The sequence below is a fragment of the Chanodichthys erythropterus genome, chromosome 14 (assembly GCF_024489055.1).
Source record: "Chanodichthys erythropterus isolate Z2021 chromosome 14, ASM2448905v1, whole genome shotgun sequence".
Lineage (NCBI taxonomy): Eukaryota > Metazoa > Chordata > Actinopteri > Cypriniformes > Xenocyprididae > Chanodichthys > Chanodichthys erythropterus.
This window is the reverse complement of record NC_090234.1, coordinates 26,166,531-26,190,826: the sequence shown is the minus strand read 5'-3', so window position 1 is coordinate 26,190,826 and position 24,296 is coordinate 26,166,531. Positions and strand designations below refer to the sequence as shown.

The window sequence follows — 24,296 nt, the reverse complement described above, 5'->3', positions numbered from 1 at the left end:
TCAGACGCCCCAGACGCGTTCGGTGTGAACGCAGCATAAAGCTGTGTATTACTGCTTTGTGTAAAGTTTTGCTATTTTTTTAGGGTTTGTGAGCTGCATTCAGAACTTTTTAAGGCATGCATGTTAGAATTTTTTTCAGATAAACATCCTCCTTTTCCCTTTTATATTATGTTCATGATTATGCATGAGCATTGCATGTTTAAGCCAAATCAAAAACCAAATGATACGAGCAAAAGTGTGCTCTGTGGTCATTTAAATGGTATATTGCAAAGTGTAAAGCAGATGTTTGGTGCTCTGGGAGTTGCTGAGTCAGACTCCATTAAACAGTGCCTAAACACAGTGAAACCTCTAAAAATGATCTCTAGGGAGGGAAGAGAGTGTGGGAGGCGAGTATTTGTGCTTATGGAGCATCCAGAGAAAAAAAGTGTTCTCTTCTCGCCGTGTGTGCCTGTTTGTGTGTATACAGGTAAAGTCATAATTCAATCCCAGCATGATGTTGGTTCTCATCTATTCCTGAATATGCGAGCATGTACTTGTCTGTAGGTGCTCTGGAATTTAAAAGCTAATTTACTGAAACAAGCTGCAGAAAACAAGAGTCTTTGTCTCTGTGATGCTTGAATGGCACCACTGAATCATTTCTCATCATCTCTCTGTTTGGCTGTCTGTCTCTGAACGCTTTCCTGTCATCATTTGTTTTTATTTCACACTTTACGTTCATACACTGAGTGCACATCAGACAAGTCCAGTTTAAGTACTTCATGGATATAACTGAAAAACAAAGTTTAGTTACTTCTAAAGTGTCTCAGAAAACTGAAGTTTTTCAATAACTTTCAATGGTTTGATTCTATGAACCTCACAAATCTGGCAAATAGTTCTAGCCTGTAACAGCTAGCTTGGTACTTTGTAAATATTTCTTCATTTCCTTGTCTATTGAATAATCTAATTAACTACATATATTATTATATATAGGTCAGGGTTTAATTGCTTAAATTATTTATCTTTAAAAAAAAAAGTTATACACATTGCAAGATACATTTCCATTCAAAATTTGTGGTTGGTATGGCTCACCAAGGCTGCATTTCTTTGTGTAAAACAGTAATATTGTGAAAAAGAATTTAAATTATTAACTTTTTTTGAAATAGCAGATAGAAGCAGATCGTTTTTTTTTTTTAATTTTGAAATATAATTCTTATGTAATATTATAAATATCTTGACTGTCACGTTTCATCAATTTATTGTATCCTAGATTCATACTGTCTTCTTTACGTTAAGTACTGTATTGTTTCTTTTAGATAGACAGGAACGTTTTTTGTTTACCTGCTTGACTCGTTTCGGCTACTTCCTGTAGCCTTCGTCAGAAGCGTCATGTGATGTTGCTGTGACGTGTCTTGTAGACTGCTTATGTTGTTTTGCCAGACAGTAGGGAGAGCTTGCGCCCCCTACTGTCTGACGCCTTCTCCAGGACCACATCCCAGGTGTGGGATAAGGTGTAGGCTCCCTCGTCCCGGTTCATGGTCCTTGGTGCACGTTTCCTAATTTCAGTGGCCTCCCTAATCCAGCGTTGATACTTGTTACTTTCAGCACGGATGACCCTGCCAGGGTCCTACAAGACACGTCACAGCAACATCACATGACGCTTCTGACAAAGGCTACAGGAAGTAGCCGAAACTAGTCAAGCAGATTTTTTTTTAAATTGTATTGACAATTTTGTAGTATGTATATGTAACAGTAGTATATATATATATATCAGTCTCACTAATCTTGATTTTAAATTATAGTTGAACAACTCTAGCCAAACTATAAAACATAGTCAACAGAGTATTTCACCACAAAGTCATATATTATAGAAAGAAAGATCTTAGATCCAGCAGACAGAATGTATATAGCTCATAATCCAAACCTCATGGCCAACAGACATTCTCAACAGACCTATGAAATTCCTTACCAATTTCATTCTGACTATGTTCAATTCAGATTTAATAGTACAATTTTACACACATCATTATGCCAAGGATTAAATTATGTGGTTGAACAAAAAATGTAATTTTTCTGAAACCTTGCTGAGTGATTTCTGTATAAAAAGAACTTTATGTTTGACCAAAAGAATATACCCGTAGCCCGATGAGATTTCCACACTTTCAGCCCTGAGGGCAATGAGGAAAGAGACAGAGAAATGGACTGCCTCACAGTTCTGATGCTTCCACAAGCTCATCTAACTCTTTGACACTGATTTCCTCTCCACTAATTCCCTGGCAAATGATCCGGCAGCTGACAGATGACCTATGGAGATAAGTGAAGTGTATCACACTCTGCTATTTTCTTTATTTCTCCAAGGCTGGTTGCAACTTGGATCCTCTGTCTTCATTCATACATCAATATCATAACTAAAAGCGAGCTCCTTCATGCCCCAGGAAATAGAACATTGATTGTAATAACCGGAGAAGTATTAAAGGCGTCATATCGCATCATATAAAATTTTTGTCATATTTTAGTTTGTCATATTTTCCACTTTTTCTCTGACTCTTAGAAATAAATGCTGCTCTGGCTTTAAGAAATGTTATTGGCATGTAAACATGGACAGTCACGTGTTAAAGCATTCATCTGTCACAGTTTTTGCACATTAAATTCAAGTAGGTTTTTCAGTTATAAAAGTTAGTGGATATCGGTAGTGGATATATCCACTACCGATTTGATTTGGGGGTCAGTAAGATTTTTTTTTATGTTTTTTAAAGAAGTTTTCAGATTTGGGCCTGTGTTTGGTGCTCTCCATGGTGCTGAATACCATTCCACATGTGTTGAATGGTGCTGAATGGTGTCAAAAAGCCATTGTACTTGTCAGTTACAATCCTTCAATTCAGACTAGTCTAGTGTGAGCATTAAAATTTTAGGTAATATTTAAAGTCTACGAGTTAGTATAGCATTGTCACTAAATTAGCTGTAATGCCATTAACCAGCAGTCACTTCCAATACTGTTGAGTGAAATCCTGTTATTCCTTTGTCCCACAAAGTAATTTCACTTCCATTACTGTGTCAAACCTCTCCTCCATCACACTTGGCTACTAAAATTTGACTGAAGCTTAGTTTCCCAAAATGAGTCCTTGCTGTGCTCCACTGAAACTTTCAGAAGGCTAAATTTTCCTATATTGAGGAAGTATCACAGAGGTGAGTATATGATTCTCTCTTTTTTCTGGCATTGATAAGTGGGCTATTTACCTCGCAAATGGTAGCGAGTTCACTGCTGTGCTGCTGTAAGATCAGTGTGAATAATGCACTGATTAAGGAGACGGGCCAGTGCTTATATTGAGTTTTCAGCGTGGCACAGGGCAGCTAGCCATTAGCTTAGTGGTGCGTGACTGTAGAGAGGAGAAGGCATGTCATTTTCTACATTAGAAATGGAGGTTAGATAGCCTTTCTGTGCAATCGCACTCTATGTAGTGCTAAAGTAGCTTTCTACATGCAGGGAGTATGCTTCATATTCCAAGAAATGTCTTTTTCTTTCTCAAAACATTCACATAAACAGCTCAACAGGCCTTATTGATAAAACAATAATTCTTTGACACCTGGTACCGATGTTACTTGATGCACATGTCGGTCAAGCATGCTGTTCTTGAAATAGTTAATTGTGTGTTGTTACAGCAGCCGTGGCATGTTAAATCACAGCTGCATTTGTCTCTGCTGACAGAGACCATCTGCCTCTGAGCCACAAGCTCAAGTTCGCTCAACCTGTGGCATCGTGGGAGCCTGAGGAAAAGTGCAAAGTCACCTCATCACACATTCTTCCTGATAAATGACAAAGGCAGATGAGATGCGTAACCTGCTGATACCTCTGAATGAGAAACAAAGGTCTCTTATGCTTAATAAGACTCCTGCCATTGTTTCGTGCCTGCAGACTCAGCAGAGTCCAGTCTCACAGGAAGAAGTGTGCCGAGAAACAGGCTGTTCGTCTCGCTTTACTCTTCCAGCCTCACTGTGAAATAGTCTTTTTGATGTACTAGGGAACTTCATGATTTTTTGAGGTTGTTGAAAGTTTTCCACTTTTTGACCCAATGCTTCAGGTTAGATTCTTTGGTTCTGTTTAATGCATTTATATGTTTTTGCCTTGTAGGTCTTCAGTTTTTATTAGGAATGTTGAATTGAACACAAGGATGGAACATTATAATTGATTATTTATTTTAATGCATTACACTTCTTTAGTTGTTTAGTTTTGAATCAATTTAACTCTACAAAGCCATATCATATTTAAAACATATTCTAATATTTATTTAGAGATACTTATGAATAAAATAAAACATGATCATCAAATTATATTTAAATGAATTAAGATATATTGGGTGGGAATTGATGTTATACGTATTTTATATGAAGCCTGCTGTCTTTGTTATAATGAAAATCAATGAGATTTTAATAATGTTCTTGGTACCACATTATTAATTATTAATAATAAATACATGTGCATATTTTGTCTACATTTTTAATTGACTGTTTGATTAGAAAACTATTGATCACATAACTATTATTTATATGTCAGGCTCTACAGAGTTAATATTACTCATATTTTCTAATTTTATACATTTTTCCCTTTTATACACACAGGTGATTGTGCAAGCATATCAAATATATAGGTGAAAATATTTTGACAGGTTTAGACATATTCTTTGTATTAAAGCCAAAGCTGAGTGTTTCATGTCCAGATGGCTAGAGAGAATCTCTCAGATGGTCAAAGACAGATTGTGTGCGACACGTCTCTGATTCAAGAATGTAACTGTGAGGTAATTAGAAAAAGTGACAGCAAATAAACCAGTTTGAACTTCTGTGTGTGAGAGCGTGGTTCCATAGGTGAATTTTTCTTTTAAATTATCGCTGGGAACAAGGTGGTCAGATTTTTTATATTCAATTTATATCAAATTGATGTGCATTGTACAGATGAAAAAAATCTTACAATGTAATGTTTTAAAAATCGAAAATAGACCATTTTATTTTCTCTGAGGATGTTATTTATGCTTGATCTAACACAGTCCTACACATGTAAATTGTAGTGTGTGTGTGTTTGAAGATGCATATGCATGGTTTTATCTCGCTATCATTCCCTCATTTTCACTTGAGTGCCTTTTTGTACTTTTATATCCAGGTACAAAAGTAATGATCCAAGCTTCATTTACATTATGATACTTGATTTTAGGGTGCGTTCACACTTGTAGTTCGGTTCGTTTGGTTCATTTGGTCCGGACCAAAGAAGAAGAAAAAAACATTTAGTCCTGGTCCGGTTAGCGTTCAGATTGGCAATTTTATCACCGAACCAAAAGATACCGAACCTTAAGGCATAGGAATACATTCACAACGTGATTGGTCGGATTTTATTACGTATTGCCTATTTTGAGACGGAACTTACCGAACATCCAAAACAATGCTGTTTTCTGAGGTAATTGCGCTCGTTGTGTGTGCGTAGCCTGCATGTGATGGTATTTTGGCCAGCTGGGAACTCGTGAAGAGCTTATAAAATGTGTAAAGTAGTCAAAACACCGGCGGGAATCCATCCGTCACACACACAAATGATCTGCTGCATGGAGCGTCTGATGCCTGTGATGGGCAAACTCGCGTCTACGACGAGAAAAACCGACATGTGTGAGGATTCTGTCCTTTTTAGGGTCTCGTCTTCCTGTTTTTGGTTCGGTTACATGTCTTTGGTCCGTGTTGCGTTCATATATCGTTCGAACCGCACCAGAGTTCATTTGGAAGCGGACCGAGACCCATCTTTTCAGCGGCCTCGATCCGTTTGGCAGCGTTCACATATGTTCAAATGAACCGCACTAACTGAGCAATCGCACCAGGGTTCGTTTTAATCGAACCAAACATGACAAGTGTGAACGCACCCTTAGAGTCACAAATAATGTGGCAATAAATCCATGATGCCCAGGATCCTGTTGTTGTTATGCATAAAGGGTGGGCAGAAGGGTTAGTTTCTATGGTTTAAGTTGAAACATTGAATCTAAATCAGACTGTGGTGAATCTAAGTGTGTGTGCATTTGTTATATCTCCCTCTTATATCATTTGTTCAGCCCACTTCTGCCTACAGAAGCCAAATGGGTCACATATTCACCTTTGATCCTCCCACAGTTACACAAAACTATAGCTCTACTGTATATTGGGATAGTATGCCCAGACCCAGAGACCCAGATGTTCAATAATGTACATAGTTTATCCATTCACCCATCCATTTTCCAGATCGCTTATCCTATATGTAAGGTCGTTGGGGATATTTGTGCCCATCCCAGAGTCTCTGGCTGTAGCAGGGAAACACCCTGGTCATATGGCCATGTACAGGGCTAAGACTTTATTTCAACGTTTTAGTTTATTGCAGTTCATTTAAAGACCCCCTGTGGTGAAAATCAAGTTTTTAATGTTTATTTGTCTATGTGGTGTTTTAATATGCTTTAAGACAAGCCACAAATTCTTGTGTCAGCACCATTGCTGAGTATTTTCTATTTAAAACTGCAATGAAAAAAAGACCCGCTGGTGTCTGTGACGTCACAAACTACCTTGTAACCAATCACGTCAACGTGCCGGCAGGCTTTAGCATATTATTAACAGCAAACTAGCAGGGGAGTCTCGAGAGAAGCCAGGTTGTCTCTGTATTTTTTTCTGTTGTTATGAAAAATCATGTAGATTTAGCAATATAGTGGGTATATGATGTATATTTCAATGTTATGATGAACTATATGCCTTTCTTCACTGGCATTCTGAGTTGTTCCTTTGTAAGGATTGTTAGAAGGCAGTTGTCTGACTCTGAGATGACGAACAGGATCATTATTAGCTGTTTAATAACATAGTCAAGCAAAAGGCTAAACATATTAATTACCGTTATGTGTCAAATGTTGTAAAGAACGATACCATTGTGCAGGGTTTACCTCAGTAAGTTGACCGAGTGGATCTCTGAGCTTGTGTGATTGAGTGGAGGCGGAGCTAATTTGCTTATTCATTGATCCGCGTATATTAAATGAGGCAAGTGTGTAGAGTTACATTCAAGCTATTTTAAGGCATGAAGAAATGTTTTTTCACAGGAAAAAATGTTTAAATATGTCATTTTTGGTGAAGAGGAGTTATAAAATTATTGGCTACAAGGGTACTTTAAATATTGCTCCATTGTGACAGATTAATGTTTTAAACTAATGTTCATATGGTCTCTCAGTTAACAAAGCCTTAAAAACGCCATGCATAATAATGATAAAGAACTAGAAAATGCTTTCTAAATTAGTTTTACATGCAGTAAAACCTGTATCAATTTTGACCCTTATTGGATTCACTAAAATGATGTAAAGACTTTGGAGAAGACATTGATCTAAACGATCTGTTTTTTGTGTTTTACAGATGCTGGTTCAGGATCAGGTGATGAAGGTAAAGCAACATTTTTCCCATTTGGACACCTGAATTTGTGTACATGCTGCTCATTAAATCACTCTGCACTTGTTTACACTTCCCCACAAATGATGCTCATAAACACACACTCACTTCCTCTCAGCCTGTCAGCAGTCATCTGCTCTCCTCCACAAGCCGCCCACTGAAACTGAGATTCAATTACGCCCACTCACGTATTGTTCAGAGAAACAGAATTATTACACTCTTCCCCCAAAGTGCAATGTCTGACTGACAGTAGAACAGTCTGCGGCTCGAGCTGTATATTAGCATCACTTAAAATGTGTCACTCTTCTTTGATTTAATCTCTCACTCTTCCAGTCAACCCTTTTATTCCTCTCTCTTGATCGAACAGGCCACATTTGCAAATTGAGTGCTGTAACATCCCCCCTGCATACTGCTTCTTATTGTGGTCTTATTTTGCCAGCCATTTCCTGTTTGCTAGATGTGGTCTGTGCTTTTTGCAAATAGCAGCAGCTTGGTTGGTATATGTGTCATTTGGACAGGACTATTTTCCCTGAGGAGGTTAGGTACATTTATATTTCACAGTACTTCGTGATTTTAATCTTCTGGAGTTTTTAGAGAAACTGAATCCCGGATAGGATAGGAATGTCTGTGATTGGGGTATATTATTTTTTCATAGTAGTTTCACAATATATTTGGACTTCTGTTGAACACTGTAACTAAAGCTAAATTTCTTGTTGTGCTGCCTGTTCTATCTTCATTATAAAATGAATCCTTTTTGATATATATATATATATATATATATATATATATATATATATATATATATATATATATATATATATATATATATATTTTTTTTTTTTTTTTTTTTTTTTGTAAAATAATAGTTGGTGGGTTAAATACTGATTATTGACATCAATTGTGTCAGAACATCAACTGTAGTAGCAGCATCAGACATGAGATTCTCACACTAATTTTTAAAGGGATCGTGAATTGAGAAATCAACTTTTCTTTGAGCTTTTGATATATAAGTGGTCATCATACTATAAGAATATCAACACAGATAGGTGAAACGCCATCTCCGCAGAAGAAATCAATGCCTACTTCATCATTGCAACGTTAGCACCGCCCACTGGTGTGTTCATGAGATGAGGAGGAAAGAATATATACAGGACAAAAATAACATTACCTTTCAAAGGATCCTAATGCTAGGAATATGCTTATTTTCAACAATGTGAATGTCTCGTTTGAGCATTATTTATTTGTATTTGCGATTTCTCTGTGGATTCTTTGGTAAATCAATTGCATTTCGGCACTTTGCAAACAGACTTTTATGATATGGACTTGACAGTAATGCAACAGCATGTAAGTAACTGAGGTACTCCTACTGTTCTAATGCCTGGTCTGATATGTAATTATTCATGTTCAGTCAAATGTTGTTTGTCTGTGTCAGTAAATCAAAACAGTGACTAAATGGTCAACTTCACGTTGTTTCTCTTAGTAAGATGAATATAATCTGTTAAATAAGCGGTAATCAAATTACATAAAGAAAGTGATCAAAGAACGTTCCCTTTGCAATCGCTTGAGCTGTCAATCAAGCAGCGCAAGTTTAGTGACTGAGTTCTGGACACACGCTAAAACTTTTTTTTTTTTTTTCAGCGAATCTCTTAGTTACAATGCATTTGCACTGTTAGCTATGATGAAAGCATTCATTAGTGTGCAGAAATTGAGTTGCAATGATGAGATCACTGCTTTCATGCGCTCAACAACATGTCTGTGATCAGCTACATGCTATTCACTGCAACTTTTCATGCCAATATCTAAATATAATGCCATAGATCTAAATGTAATGCAACACTTCTCATGATTAGTTAGCCCTGAGAGCTGTAATAGTAAAAATGTGCTAAAAATTTTAAAGAGAGTAATGCTATTTAAAATGGAACGATGTTAGCCAATCACAGCAGTGGGCGTTTACACTGAAGTATGACAGCAGACACGCCCCTTAAAACAGAGCATTCAAATAAGAGGGCTAAAATCAGGGTAGCAAAAATGTCTTTTATTTCTAAATTATGACCAATTTTGATTTAAAAGGCATACTAACATTATGTGCACCCCAGGAAACATTATAAGACAATGCAGTTCATGACCCCTTTATAACCCCTTTATAATTTATAATTATAACATTATAATATCATATATACAGTACCATTCAAAGGTTTGGAGTCAGTAAGATTTTTTTAATAGTTTTGAAAAATGTTCAGTATAGGCCAGATATACTAATAGCTTGCGCCAACACAAACCTTCTTTTGGCATTAAAAAACTACTGTCAGGATTTACTAAAGACAATCAGTAAAAAATTAGCGCTGAAAGGCACGGAAACAAAATTTGCACGTCGTCAGTAGATCATGCACAGAACTTTTCCACTCACATTGGAGCTTTTTTAGAATTGTGCTCTCATGCTAATTTGCCCTGTTTAGTAAATCTGTCCCCAAGGCTGCATTTATTTGATCAAAAATACAGTAAAAATAGCAAGATAATGTTCTCTTCAAGCTTGTATAACACTCTAATAGTGGCAAGAAAAGAGAATACAATATTTTCTAGATAATACTGTAATAGTTAACGTTGGCTTCAGTTTAGTAACAATATAAAAGCCAATTATTTTGCAAACAGCTTGTTGTCTTTATAATATTGCACTTACACAGTATAAATGGGTGTTCATAACTATTATATTTAGGGTCCATGACAAAAGTTTGTAAAGTCCTGGTTTAGAAAACTTCTCCTGCCGAATAGTGTTTATGAAGGACTTAATTCATCATGAATTTCTCATTTACCAAGTATGCCAACTGAGAATGTGTTAGTATTTCTAACTAAAAACAAATGCCTTTGTGTTAGTAGATAACAATAAATCGCTCTCTGCAGACCAGGAAAATAGATACAATGTAGTGAACGTGGAGAAGGCAAGACGATGAGGGGAGAGTATAGAAAATATTGATAGAGAGACAAAAGAAGAGTGATAAGAGACCAGAGAACGTGCACATCGATAAAATGAGTGGAGAAAGGAAAGGAGAAGGAAAGAGAAATGGAAGGCTGATAAAGAGAAAGATAAGTAAAGAGGAGGAAGAGAAAGATGAGGGCGATAAAGGCTGGGGTAAGAGAAGGGAGAAATGATTGCAGTTTATGGATGGAACAGAAAGAGAGTGAGAGAGAAGGGCATTAAGGTAAGCACAGCACCAACGGTGTGATAAAAATCAAATGTATTTCAATGGCTGCAGATAAATCATATGGATTGCCTACTGGGCTTGGAGGTTTCTGGTCACTTACAGCAAAGCAGAGAAAGAAGCTTCTCAGGCCTTTTGAGCTCCCTGAGCTCCATGAGTGTGACAGGCTACATGCAGAATAACACTTTTTACACTCTAGACCAGGGGTTCTCAACCCTGGTCCTCGAGGGCCACTGTCCTGCAAAGTTTAGCTCCAACCTTGATCAACCTCACTTACCTGTAACTTTCTAGTTATCCTGAACAGCTTAATTAGCTTGTTCAGGTGTGTTTGATTAGGGTTGGAGCTAAATTCTGCAGGACAGTGGCCCTTGAGGACCAGGGTTGAGAAAGCCTGCTCTAGACTATAGAGAAAAAGATGATTATTATGGTTGATGGCAAGAGATTTTGCTCTTTGCTGATAATCAAACATTTCATAGCAGTTAACATTGTGATTCTACTGAAGTTTAGTCACCAAGTTATTTATATGTAATATAATGTAATTGTACTGTAATACCTGGGAAATACACGGATATACCCCCAAAAACACACCAGGCACTGATAAAATATGTACTTAATTAAAAATATTTGCACACTAAAAAATTGCATTACATTAATATACAGATAGATTTGAATGGTCATCAGTGGAAAAAGATGGTGCAGTTATGACATCTAGCAGAAGGGGCTAATGGGCTCATGGTAACCAGCCAAATATTGACCCCTTGTTTAAAACATTAAATGGTATTTTTGTTGTTGCTTAATTACATTTAATTGCAGTCCTAATGTTTTAAGACTGGGAAAAAATAATGGAAAAATCCCTTGAGAATTGCCTCATTAAATCTCAATAAGTTAATTTACTTAGCGCTAGTTTTCTCCTTTTGTGTTCTCCTGACGGAACTAACTACTAAACAATTCGATCTACTTTTTTATTTATTTAATATATTTTCTTGCTTTTAATTCAAGAAGCAAATATCTTTGTTCCATCTCTGTAAAGCCTGATTTTATTCAATGATTAATCGCTGTATCACTCCGGCTGTCAAAACTGCAGCAATACGGCTCCACCAGCACTTCATTATTTCTAATTACTTCCAAATGAAATCCATTTACTGTGTATCCAGGGCTCTGCTTCAAGGATCCATTATGTATTTAATTTTGGTAGATTTTCTATAATCAATACAGACAATACAGTCACAGGAGGCAGTCTTTAAGGGAGTTGGTTTGTGTGCTTTGGGTTTTCATTGTGTATTTATTTAGTCTTTGCAGCTGCGGTCGACCGCGTTTGAACTTTCACATAAAAATGGTTGTTAAGTCGTGCCTTAAAATGATCTAAAACACTCTGCAGCTTTTACCGGAGGGAAATTAATGACCTCACATTCCTGAGGTGACGACAGTCAGCTGCACAGCCGTCTCCGGGTGAGGACCTTCCTCAGTCACCATGGTATCGCCATGGTAACAAGCTTAGAGGAATGAGAAAGAGAATAATCTAATCTCCCCATTTCAGCTGCTGCGATAAAGACGGGCGCAGTGCCGTCTGGAATGGGAGGTGAAGACTAAGGAAAAGTGTCTGGCTGTGCTCAGAGTTTGTGTGCTTAACATTCAAGCTGAGTGTGAACATGTGCACTGTTTCTGTACTGCAGTCCTTACTGAGTTATACATAGTGTTTATCAGTATCTTGCATTGCGGCTAGAAAAGGCTTTTAAAAAAACAAAACGGATATAATTTATAGGTTCATCTGATAAAAAAAAAAAAAAAGAAGAAAAAAAAAGCCATATTGAAAAGCTCTCGGACTGGGATATCTTGTCAATAACCTAGCTTCAATGAGAGGGTGTTTTATCTTGGATTATTGAGTTTATATACTGTATCGATGACTGAAACCTGTGCTTAAAGGGTTAGTTCACCCAAAAATAAAAATTCTGTCATTTATTACTCACCCTCATGCCATTCCACACCCGTAAGACCCTCGTTAATCTTCAGAACACAAATTAAGATATTTTTGTTGAAATCCGATGGCTCCCTGAGGCCTCCATAGGGAGCAATGACATTTCCTCTCTCAAGATCCATAAAGGTACTAAAAACACATCTAAATCAGTTAATGTGAGTACAGTGGTTCAATATTAATATTATAAAGCAACAAGAATATTTTTGGTGTGCCAAAAAAACAAAAAAAAAACAACTTATTTAGTGATGGCTGATTTCAAAACACTGCTTCAGGACGCTTCGGAGCACAATGAATCAGCACGTCGAATCTGCTGTTTGGAGCGCCAAAGTCACATGATTTCAGCAGTTTGGCTGTTTGACACGCGATCCGAATCATGATTCAATACAGAAGATTCATAACGCTCCGATGCTTCATGAAGCAGTGTTTTGAAATCGGCCATCACTAAATAAGTCGTTATTTTGTTTTTTTGGCGCTCCAAAAATATTCTCATCACTTTATAATATTAATATTGAACCACTGTACTCACATGAACTGATTTAAATATGTTTTTTAGCATATTAATGGATCTTGAGAGAGGAAATGTCATTGCTGGCTATGGAGGCCTCACAGAGCCATCGGATTTAAAAAAAAAAAAATACCTTAATTTGTGTTCCGAAGATTAACGAGGGTCTTACGGGTGTGGAACGGCATGAGGGTGAGTAATAAATGACAGAATTTTTATTTTTGGGTGAACTAACCCTTTAATTTGAGCTGGACCCTGTTCCGGTAAATGTCAAATTTTGGAATTTTGGTATTGTACTGTATATATTTTTGACCAAACAGCTTTCTTAAGTTCAAAAACACTTTCATGGGTTGGTTCTTACTGCTTATTTTTTTGCCTGTAGCGGAACATTTGGAGAGAATGTTTAAACCTGACAAATTATTCCAATAAAAATATAATATCAAATAGACAAGCATATTTTCATTTTTCAAATCTGTGAGTAAAGCTGATAGTGTTTCTGATCTAAATAGAGATCCCTAGAAGATGGAACTGCACCCTTGTCAATTCTTCTAATGCTAATCTGGATAGCAGACACAAACAACAGGAGTTAGATCAGTCAGAAATCGATGTAATAATATAGCAGGCTGTGGTTAGGGATGTGCAGAAACTTGTGAATGATGCTCTTATAATTGTGTTATCACCATTTTGTCATGTCATTGTATGTGTCAGTCACAGCACCTTTTAATTGCTGTATTTACAATATGTGACACAATGCATGAAAGCTTGGCTCATAATCGATTAAAACATACAAAGCTTTGTTATATTAACTAACAAAACATAAAGAGGAAAAACAGATAGAGATCTGCTTGTTTACAAACATTGTAGAAGTTATAGTAGTAGGCTTTAATGTCCAGTTATGATTTGATTTAGAACAGTTTCTGGTCCATGAAGAACATTGCTTTAGTCAATGAGCTATTATTTAGCATGGTAACATGCTGTTTCTAGTTGGTAGATAGCTAGGTGGTAGTACATAACTGAAAATAACATTGAAAATGGAAATGACTTCATATTCCACTTTTGTTCTTATCACAAACAAGACACAGATTCACCCTTGTTGCCTTTGTGAAAAACGTTTCAGAGACTAAGCTATTTCCAGACCCAACAAGAGGGAAAATGCAATCATTTTATGGCAGCATCTACTCATTCACGGTTCGTTCCGAGCTTTGATAAATACCTCCAGAGTTATTAATATAGTCAGGGTCTCCGGAGATGAAATGTAAATCTCAGGCACATGTGGAAGGAGCCAAATCAAATGAGACAAAGGTGCATTGGGGGCTGTGTAAACCTTCTATCACTCAAAAATAAATGTGCTGTTTTAATGTGGGTCATCCTTGAGGCAGAAGGGGATTTCTATTAAAATGTATTTTGGAAAATACAATATAATGATATGGACTGGCTGGAGAAAGCGGGAAAGAGACGGAGAGGATGAACAGGAATCACACTAGACAGAAAAAGATGAGCCGTCCATGGTAATGGTGGGGATTATATGGAGATTAGTGCACTAGACGGGTCAAGAGACATTGTGATTGATGAGCCGTGGCAGGAAGTGACAAAATGGCCTCAAGGTCACAGAGAATGTGAAAAGAGCAGAGTTCATTTTGGCTTACTGTACAGTAACCGAACAGATATGACACACAAAGCGATATTTGAATTTATTCTGCCAATAGACAGAATAAATTCTATCAACATAGAACATAGTGGTTTACAGTTCAGGAGATGAGAAAGAAAATGTAACATATGGGGAGAAAGATAAGATGGAGACAGAAGGGAACACTAGGAGCATTTATACAGTAACTGGGGAAAATAGAATTGTTTTTCAGCGGCTGCATCTTTGAGGAGTTTAATCCCTTTCCAGTCATGGATCTTACGAGGACACTATTCTCTGATAACAGTGAACTTCATTTCTTAAGTGCCACTAAAAACAAACCAACTGCAATCTGTTCTGGTTAAAATCAGTAAAGCATCAACTCTCAGTGGTGCAGGAATACCCATCATAACAGCAGTCTCTAGCTCCCAAATTACTGGAACTAGCTAAGCCTGAACTCCTTGGAGACAAACCTCGGTGTTTGAAATGTAAACATCTAATGGCTTGGTTGTTTATAGAGCTTTCAGTTCTTAAAGGCTCATTTATCCTGGGATGCATCTGCAAAATCCGCTGAGGTTGTTGGTTTGTTTGACTGTCTTTGAATAGAAAGTGTCGAGAAGCAAAGAGGAGCTCCGCTGGGCTTTAGTCTGGGGTTTGTGCTGGAGCTGGAGGTGTTTTGAAATGGAAAAGATTTTCACATTTCTCTGTTGATGCCTGTAACATGGTATGGGTTATTTGTGGGCCAGAGGCGTAATGGATGATTATATCTCAGAATTTGTTGTTCAGTTTCTTAAGGCTTTTTCCAGCTGGTTTAAGATTATTGACAACCAGTGCGTTCTGTTAATACTTAGACCCTGTTTCTGATCAGTGGGTACAGGTGCAAATGGGGCCCAAAGTGATCAGAACACTCAAACCAAATAGAGTGTCAGAAACATGTGACCACATTTACAAATTATAGTGTAGTGCTAGAATGCATAGCATCGAAGGACCACCTACTCACCTGTCAGTCAATTTCTATGCTAAAACCTTTCTGATTACATCCCACTTTAAAATAAAATAATAATCCTATCAAAACATTTTGAGAAGCACATATACGTGCATAGGGGAGACCGGGGATGGAAGTTACACTTTTTGTTTGAGCATTGGTAACTGAGTGGTTGTTTGTGCTGTAGATCTCTGAAACTTTGATACACGGTATAGCCACATTTGTCTGCTACAAATAAAACTCCCTGGACATGTATTACACAATCACAGATTATGTGAGTTAAAGGATTAGTTCACTTTAAAATTAAAATTAATAATCACCCTGATGCTCCAAAGCTCAAAAAAAGAGCATAAATCCAAGCTAGATATTTTACTTTATAACTTGTTAAATATGGATATTTTTGCTTCACATCAGAAGGCCTTTATTAACCCCCCAGAGCCGTGTGGAGTACGTTTATGATGGATAGATGCTCTTTTTTTCGAGCTTCAAACGTGTGGTTTCCGTGCACTGCCATTATAAAGCTTTGGAGCATCAGGGTGATTATTAATATAACTCTGATTATATTCGTCTGAAAGAAGAAAGTCTTATACACCTAGGATGGCTTGAGGGTGAGTAAATCATGGGGTAATTTTCATTTTAAAGTGAACTTATCCTTTAATGTCAAATACAGAGTTGTTCTTGTTAATAAAGGTATCTTTTTAAAATTTTAGTAAATGCATTTTTTTCTTTATAAGAATCTTCAAAGGCTGTTTTAATTATTTTTTTATTAAAGGTATATTTTAAATAGTTTATTTTTAAAGGCTCTTTAAATATTTTATCTTTTTAAATAGTTTCTTTTTAAGTACTTTTTTTGTAAAGGTATCTTTAGTTATTCACTCAGTCGATTCAAGCAGTTCTAAGGTCTAATGGTTCTCCTCACCAACGTGAGATTGCTAAGTAGGAAAATCCCTTTTGAAAATTCTTTCATATGTTTTCATTTGTTTTTCGTTTGTGCATTGGCTGTTGGGTGTTAAAAGGTCCCTGGTGGGCACATGTTGTTAAAGGCCAATATCTAAATTTGGTTTAGGTCTCTGAGCAATGAATTCATATTCCTTTGAGTTGTGAAATGACCTTTAACTTGATACAGAAAAACTAGTTGTTGTTCTACTGAGGTGGAAAACCTCACGTCGTCCTTGCTAAATCATTCATCATCAAATGAGTTTAAAAGATCTGCTTCAGGGAAAACAACATTGCTCTTTTATAAATAGACAATCAGGACAAAGTGAATGAAACATAGCATTTTTATGTAAGAGAACATATTAAACTAGTTCTGTCATATTTTATGGAATCCTCTCTGCAATAGACTTTAGCAGCTAGCTCTTGTGTACCAGCAGCTTGCCTTGCACTACTGATTTGGATCTTTTCTAAAGATCAGCGGGTAAAACTGGAGTGAAAGATTCACACTGTCGAGCCAGAGGGATTAGTGGGGCACGATGGCAAAGACTGGCACCAACTGAGCTGGGAAATCTCAGCTGCTCTCTGTGCCACCCCACTGTATCTGGGAGTTTAGATGGAAAGACAAGATGCCAGCATCTTTCTGCTCAGATAAACATGATTCACTGCAGCAAGGGGTATGCTGGGAGAATTTATTGGGGAGCATAAAGAGGTCATAGTATAAGAAATCAAATGCTCCTTGATTGTTAGAGATACAAGAGCTTACTGAATCCATTTATTGAAATTAAACTGTATAACTTGTTCTGAACTTCTTCAACTTTGTGACATCACACAGATCAATGCATCTGAGGATCAAAGGACAAATCAATATTATGTAAAATGATTTATTTTTGGCATACCAATCTTTTTAAGTGGACCTGAATAATGCAAGTTGATGAAATAAATGCATGTTTGTTCAAATTCCAAGTTTATCAATTACTTTTACTTTTTTTTTTTTACCCTCATCTTTCTTCTATCTAGAGAACAGAATTTAGGAATGCACTGTATATTGGTACTGTATTGTTTATTGGCTCACAATAGAGATTTGTTTGTATATTGGTAGTTTGAATGTAGATATTGAATATTTAACTTTGCGTGCTCATTTCCTCTATTTTTACATTGAGGGCCAATCCCAATTCTATTTTATAAAATTGCCTAGCTCTTCACCCTTCCTCTTGCCCCTTGAAACAGAGTGGCAAGGTGTAGGGGTGAAAATATTCCCCTAAGAAATGGCACACCACTACTACACCATTACACACATCATGATACCTAGTTTCTTTTATTAGTGTCCTGTACAATTTAATCAGTATGAACAGCAATGAAGTCCTCATATCAACAGAAATCAGGCTCGAGCACGTTTAACAGATTACTCACTCCCAAAGTTGTTCCCTTTCGTGGGAACTATCGACGCTACGTCAGTGACGTGATGGGAATCCTCTGCATTTTTGTGTTCGTGAAGCACTATTGTATCTAACCAATGAGAGAACGCGACGTCAGAGGCGGGTGACGTCACGAACCGGAACCTATAAAGCATGCCCGGAAACAAAGAACGCTAGCTTCTGTTGTCTTCAGTAAGCGCTATTTGTATCTTGTCTGTCTTATTTACTGTTGTCTGTCTACCATCTCGCCAGAAAGTGATCTCTTTGTCTGAGGACAAGAGTTTCTAACAAGACACATAAAAGACATACATATATATATATAAAATGACGGAGAAAAGCCAGCGTTTCACTAAGTGTGCACCTCCTTGCCCGCGATTCATCGTGGAGGGAGATACACACGAGATGTGTGTGAAATGCCTGGGAGTTGAGCACGCACAGGCAGCTCTTGAGGGGGCTGTCTGTGTGCACTGTGAGCGGCTCACTCTCAGGGCGCTGCGCTCACGCCGGGCGCTCTTTGAGGAGGGCGCCGCGGCGAGTGTTCCCCGCGGGTCTGGTCCCGCTGCTGCTGAGGCACAGCGAAGGCTGCACTCGTGGGGTTCACAAATGGATCTAGCAGAGGGGGGAGAGACGGGCTCTGCCTTATCGCTTCCCTTACCTGCTAGATCTAGTGTCTCTCCTTTGGTGGTGGAAGCACGCGCTGCGGTTTCTTCCCCGCAAAGGGAGGCACCGGCACTGAATATATCTTCCTCCGAGGAGGTTAATGTTGAAGGGGTCGAGGGTGGTGATGAGGGACCGTCATCCTCATCTCCAGCCCATGAGGAGCTTATGGAGGTAGTGATCTGGGCAGTAAAAAAAAAAAAAAAAAACTGAAAATAAGCTGGCCCGCGGAGGAGAGCGTTCCAAAAATAAAAAGCAAGTTAGATGAACGCTTCCTCCCAGCTAAGTCACTACCCCAGCGTCGGGGATTGCCGTTCTTTCCCGACCTCCACACCGAGGTGTCGAGGTCGTGGAATAGACCCGTGCAGTACCGTGTCTTCAGCCCACAAAAGACAATGTACAGTAATATCACGGGGCTGAAGCAACACGGTTATGGGGCGATGCCTCGGGTTGAGGAGACACTTGCCCCGACGTTGCCCACCAAACCACTAAAACAAACATCGAGTCTGGTGGGCAAGGCTTATTCGGCAGCGCCCTGAGGCTGCTGGGCGGGAGCAGCCTCAGCCGATAGCCGGCTCCTCGGGATACAGGTCCCAGCAGAAAGCTAGTGTGGCCGCCCGTGCTCCCCCGCGGAAAGCTTGGGGACCGGTGCGCGCTGTACAGCAGAAGCCTTCTGGGGGTAGGGCGGATCTGAGGACCGTCATTATTTCCCGGAAGGCTTCCCAAAAGAAATCCTGACGGTCATGGGTCAGGGTTTCTGAGGGCAGTCCCTTCCGAAGGGGTTCGACGATTAACATCTATCGTTCCCCATCGGTGCCCTTAGGGTGCTGTTCTGCCAACCCTGCCACCCAGTGTGCGACAGGGCGCAGCAGTCCCCATCGATCCTTCGAGGAGGGTCGGCCAGCACATGGTTCGCTTATCTGCCGGTGCGCCGTGCCAGATAAACGAGCCAAGTGCTCAAAAAACACCAGAGACCAGTCTCGAGAGGCTGGTTCCCTTAGTAGAATTTTTGGGGGAATGGAAACTTCTTCCGAATATTTCGAAATGGGTGCTGCTCATGGTAGAACAGGGTTACAGAATTCAGTGGGGTCCTTCCCACAGTGGTGGCCCCGAGCAGTCTCTGGTAATGGAACAGGAGGTTATGACGCTCTTGCAAAAAGGAGCTATAGAAGGGGTTCTCCTCCCAGCAAGCTGTCAGGGTTTTACAACCTATACTTCATTGTTCCAAAGAAGGCCTTGTCATAGGAAGTTCCTCAGGTTTGCTTTCGGGGACAAAGCTTACCAATACAGGGTTCTTCCTTTCAGCCTATCATTATCACCCCGCATGTTCATGAAGTGCGTGGATGCAGCGCTGGCTCCATTGAGACTCCAGGGCATCTGCGTGCTGAACTATATCGACGATTGGTTGATATTAGCTCAAACAGAACAGTTGGCAGTTCAACATCGAGATGTTGTTCTGTCGCACATGAAAAAGCTTGGGCTGAGGCTCAATGCCAAAAAGAGTGTGCTGGTTCCGAGTCAGATTGCAAACTATCTAGGAGTAATCTGGGATTCTACCACGATGCAGGCGCAGCTGTCTCCTGCTCGTGTGAATTCCATTCTCGGAGCCGTGAATGGGGTGAAGTTAGGCCAGTCACTCACTGTAAAACAGTTTCAGAGACTGTTGGGTCTGATGGCAGCTGCGTCCAACGTTATTACTATTGGCCTTCTGCACATGAGACCCTTACAGTGGTGGCTCAGGACCAAGGGGTTTTCCCTGAGGGGTGCCTTCGTGCTCTGGTCATGTGGAAAAAGCCTTGGTTCCTGTCCCAGGGACCCGTGCTGGGAACTCCTCGTCGTCGCGTGATGCTTACGACAGATGCTTCCCTCACGGTCTGGGGGGGCGATCATGAGTGGTCGCTCGGCTCAGGGTCTAAGGGAGGACCATCAGCTCTCCTGGCACATAAATCGGCTGGAGATGATGGCGGTGTCTCTAGAATTGAAACACTTCCTCCCAGACCTGAGGGGCCACCACGTGTTGGTCCGTACGGACAACACGACGGTGGTCTCTCTTGACCAGTCATTCACTGTAAAAGTTTCAGAGACTGTTGGGTCTTATGGCAGCTGCGTCCAACGTGATAACTTTTGGCCTTCTGCACATGAGACTCTTACAGTGGTGGCTCAGGACCAAGGGGTTTTCTCCGAGGGGAAATCCTTTTCGCAAGATCAAAAGTCACGCGGCGATGCCTTCGTGATCTGGTCATGTGGAAAAAGCCTTGATTCCTGTCCCAGAACCCATGTTTGGGACTTCTCGTCGTCGCGTAATGCTTACGACGGATGCTTCTCTCATGGGCTGGGGGGCGATCATGAGTGGTCGCTCAGCTCAGGGTCTCTGGGAGGACCATCAGTTCCTGGCACTTAAATCGGCTGGAAATGATGGCGGTATTTCTTGCAGTAAAATACTTCTTCCCAGACCTGAGGGCATTAAAATGTGGGAGCAGACGCCCTGTCGAGGCAGGGGCCGAGGCCCGGGGAATGGAGTCTCCATACTGAGGTGTGGAGCTCACTTTGGAAAACCTTGGTCGAGCTGAAATCGACCTATTTGCTTCAGGGGAATCAATCCGGTGTCCACTGTGGTTCTCCCTATCTCATTCAGCACCACTGGGTCTGGATGCCATGGTACAGACGTGGCCGAGGCTGCGTCTGTATGCATTTCCCCGTTCGCTCTGTTCCCGGGAGTTCTGGAGAAAATACGCCAGGAAGGGGTCAGTCTAATATTGATAGCCCTGTACTGGCCAACCAAAATATGGTTCTCAGACCTAGTGCCACTTCTAGATGGCTCCCTGATGGAGCTTCCTCTCAGGCAGGACCTCCTGTCTCAAGCGGGCAGCATTATAATTCATCCATGCCCAGAACTATGGAGACTGTGGGCCTGGCCTCTGAGGGGGCCAGGCTCATACATGCTGCTCTCCCAACTGAGGTTGTGGAGACCATACTCCACTCCAGAGCTCCCTCCACGAGGAAGTGTATGCAGCCATTTTTGGCCATAGTCCTCTGGGGGATTCCTTGGTAGGTCGAGACCCCCTTTTTTATACGCTTCCTCCGTGGTACTCTGAGGTTGGGGCTGGCCTGGGACTCGGCCGTGGTATTAGAAGGGTTAGCCGAGGCTCCCTTCGAACCACTAGAGGAAGTTTCAGAGAAATTCCTCACCCTTAACACTCTGAGGTCTAAAAACGCGCCGGCGCGTTTTGCAGTTTTTTTTTCACATTGCAGCAAAACAGACTTCAAATACTCTGTCATTTTTTGTCATAGAGACATAAGTAATATATCAATTGAAACTATAGAATGTCTTCTTTTATTTATATACACTCAAAGTAAAAACAAAATGTTGTGCTTTTTGTAAAATAAAGAAAACTAACATGATGCGTGATCTCTCCTCTCCCTCTGAATGAAGTCCAATCTGATAGTTCTCAGAAAATGAACTGTAACTTAGTGAATACTAATCACAGAAAAATTATACTTATGTCTAAAAAAACGTTAAGATGTCAGGTTTTAAATCATGTAAGTCAAATCGAAAACAAACCTTCTGTGTTTATGTAATCTGTATGAAAAGAGAGCCATGTCAGAAATCCGTGTTTCAGCTCATTATCCGCTAATGCGGCCACGCCCACGGAGCCAGCGCTATTCAGACGCAAATTCAGAGACAATACATGCATTCATCATCTCAATCGTGTTTTTATTGTCTTGAAAAGTGTTTATATGGATGTAAAAGTCATGGTTAGCGATCTCTAGAAGACATGCAGTTACTTCCTGTTTACTTTTCTTCTATGGATGAATTTTAGATGAGTTTTTGTTTCTTTAGCACCCTCCTGCTGCTGTATGAATTGGAAACTCCATTCATGGAATAGCCTCTTCTTCTTTTAGATGAATTTGTGGACTAAAAATGCACAGAGCGCCCTCCGACTTCAAGGATGAATTGAAAACACCAGCGCTCATAGTAATGACAGTGAATATTAAATAAAAATAACTCCTCTGTATAGAAAATTGACATAAGCATATGAGAATCCAATATTTCTCCAAATGTGCATGCTTTTAAACTAAAAGCCTATATTCAGACTCTTTGCATCACAGAAATACATTATATTTTAAAGTATAATATAAAACCATTACTTTATATTGTAATAATATTTTTCTGTATGTTTCATATATCATAATGAGCTTGAGACATCACAGAAGGTTTTTTTTCACAGCCTACCTGACTGAAATGCCTCATTAATATGCAAGTCATTTCAGCTCATTACTATCCAATTCTTTTGTCTTCTCAGGTGAGAATGGCCCATTTTCAGTGGTGATTCACGCCTCCTCGCATACTGTGTTTCTTGGCAAAAAGTGTCTTACAAAAACTAAATGAATATATTGTTTTATATGAAGGAGTAGGCAGAATAATTTTTACATAATTCTGAAGCAAAAATTCTAGTCTACAACCTCCAATACCCAAAAGTCTTGTGAACACAGATTTACTATACTTTTTTGGCCTTATTTCAGTGACTTAAGTTTTTTGTTTTTTCAATAACCACGCATAAATGTTATTCCTTCAAAAACACAAACATGTACATACATGTTCCTCACATATTATTGTAGCCTAGTTTGTGCTGAATACAGTGTAATGACACGTTTTCCATTAATATGTTTATGAAGAACTGAAAAAAGCACAAATGTCAGAGCATGTCAAAACTTCTCCAGGCCCCAAATCAGCCTCAGACTCCAGAGGGTTAAAGACCATATTTCTACTGGCTATTTCATCTCTTAAAAGAATAGGAGATCTTCAAGCACTTTCAGCTGCTTCTTTGTGTTTGGAATTTGCACCTGGAATGGTCAAAGCGTTCCTGCACACTAGACCAGGCTATATGCCTAAGGTCCCCACCAAAGTCCCAGGTTCCATCGTACTTTAGGCCTTCCATCTTCCTCCATTTACAACTTCGGATCAGGAGAAACTCAATCTGCTCTGTCCAGTGAGGGCTTTAGATGCATATGTCCACAGAGCTGCCCTGTGGGGAAAAACAGATAAATTGTTTGTGTGTTTTATGGGTCTCATTAGAAAGGAGGTCCAGCATCTAAGCAGAGAATGAGCAAGTGGGTGGTCGAGGCTATCTCACTTGCTTATGAGGGGGCCGGACAGCCATCTCCATTAGCTGTCCGTGTTCACTCGACTAGGGGTATGGCGGCCTCAAAGGCCTTAATGTCAGGAGTATCCATTAATGACATATGTGGTTCTGCTGGATGGTCATCCCAGCACACCTTCATCAGATTTTATAATCTTAATGTGAGTGGAACTCCGGGTGCTTTGGTTTTACAAGATAGTAGCCAGGCACTCGGAGGCACGGCCTAGTTGGGACAGCGTTGCGTCGATAGTTCCCACAAAAGGGAACGTCTTGGGTTACAAGTGTAACCCTTGTTCCCTGAGTAAGGGAACGAGACGCTACGTCACGTTGCCGTACCTCCAGCATGCCTGGAGCGCTTACTTCAGACATGTCACAGAAGCTAGCGTTCTTTGTTTACGGGCATGCTTTATAGGTTCCGGTTCGTGACGTCACCCGCCTCTGACGTCGCGTTCTCTCATTGGTTAGA

At 39.7% G+C, this 24,296-nt stretch overlaps 1 protein-coding gene across 2 annotated transcripts in view; it reads left to right on the top strand.

The window, feature by feature from the left end:
• Positions 1–24,296, top strand: part of tmeff2a (transmembrane protein with EGF-like and two follistatin-like domains 2a) — an 85,478-nt gene that overhangs the window by 37,342 nt on the left and 23,840 nt on the right. For both annotated transcript variants that reach the window (XM_067409779.1, XM_067409778.1), the window contains exon 4: positions 7,366–7,392. In XM_067409779.1, coding sequence (XP_067265880.1) covers positions 7,366–7,392 — 27 coding nt within the window. The remainder of the gene's footprint in view (positions 1–7,365; positions 7,393–24,296) is intronic.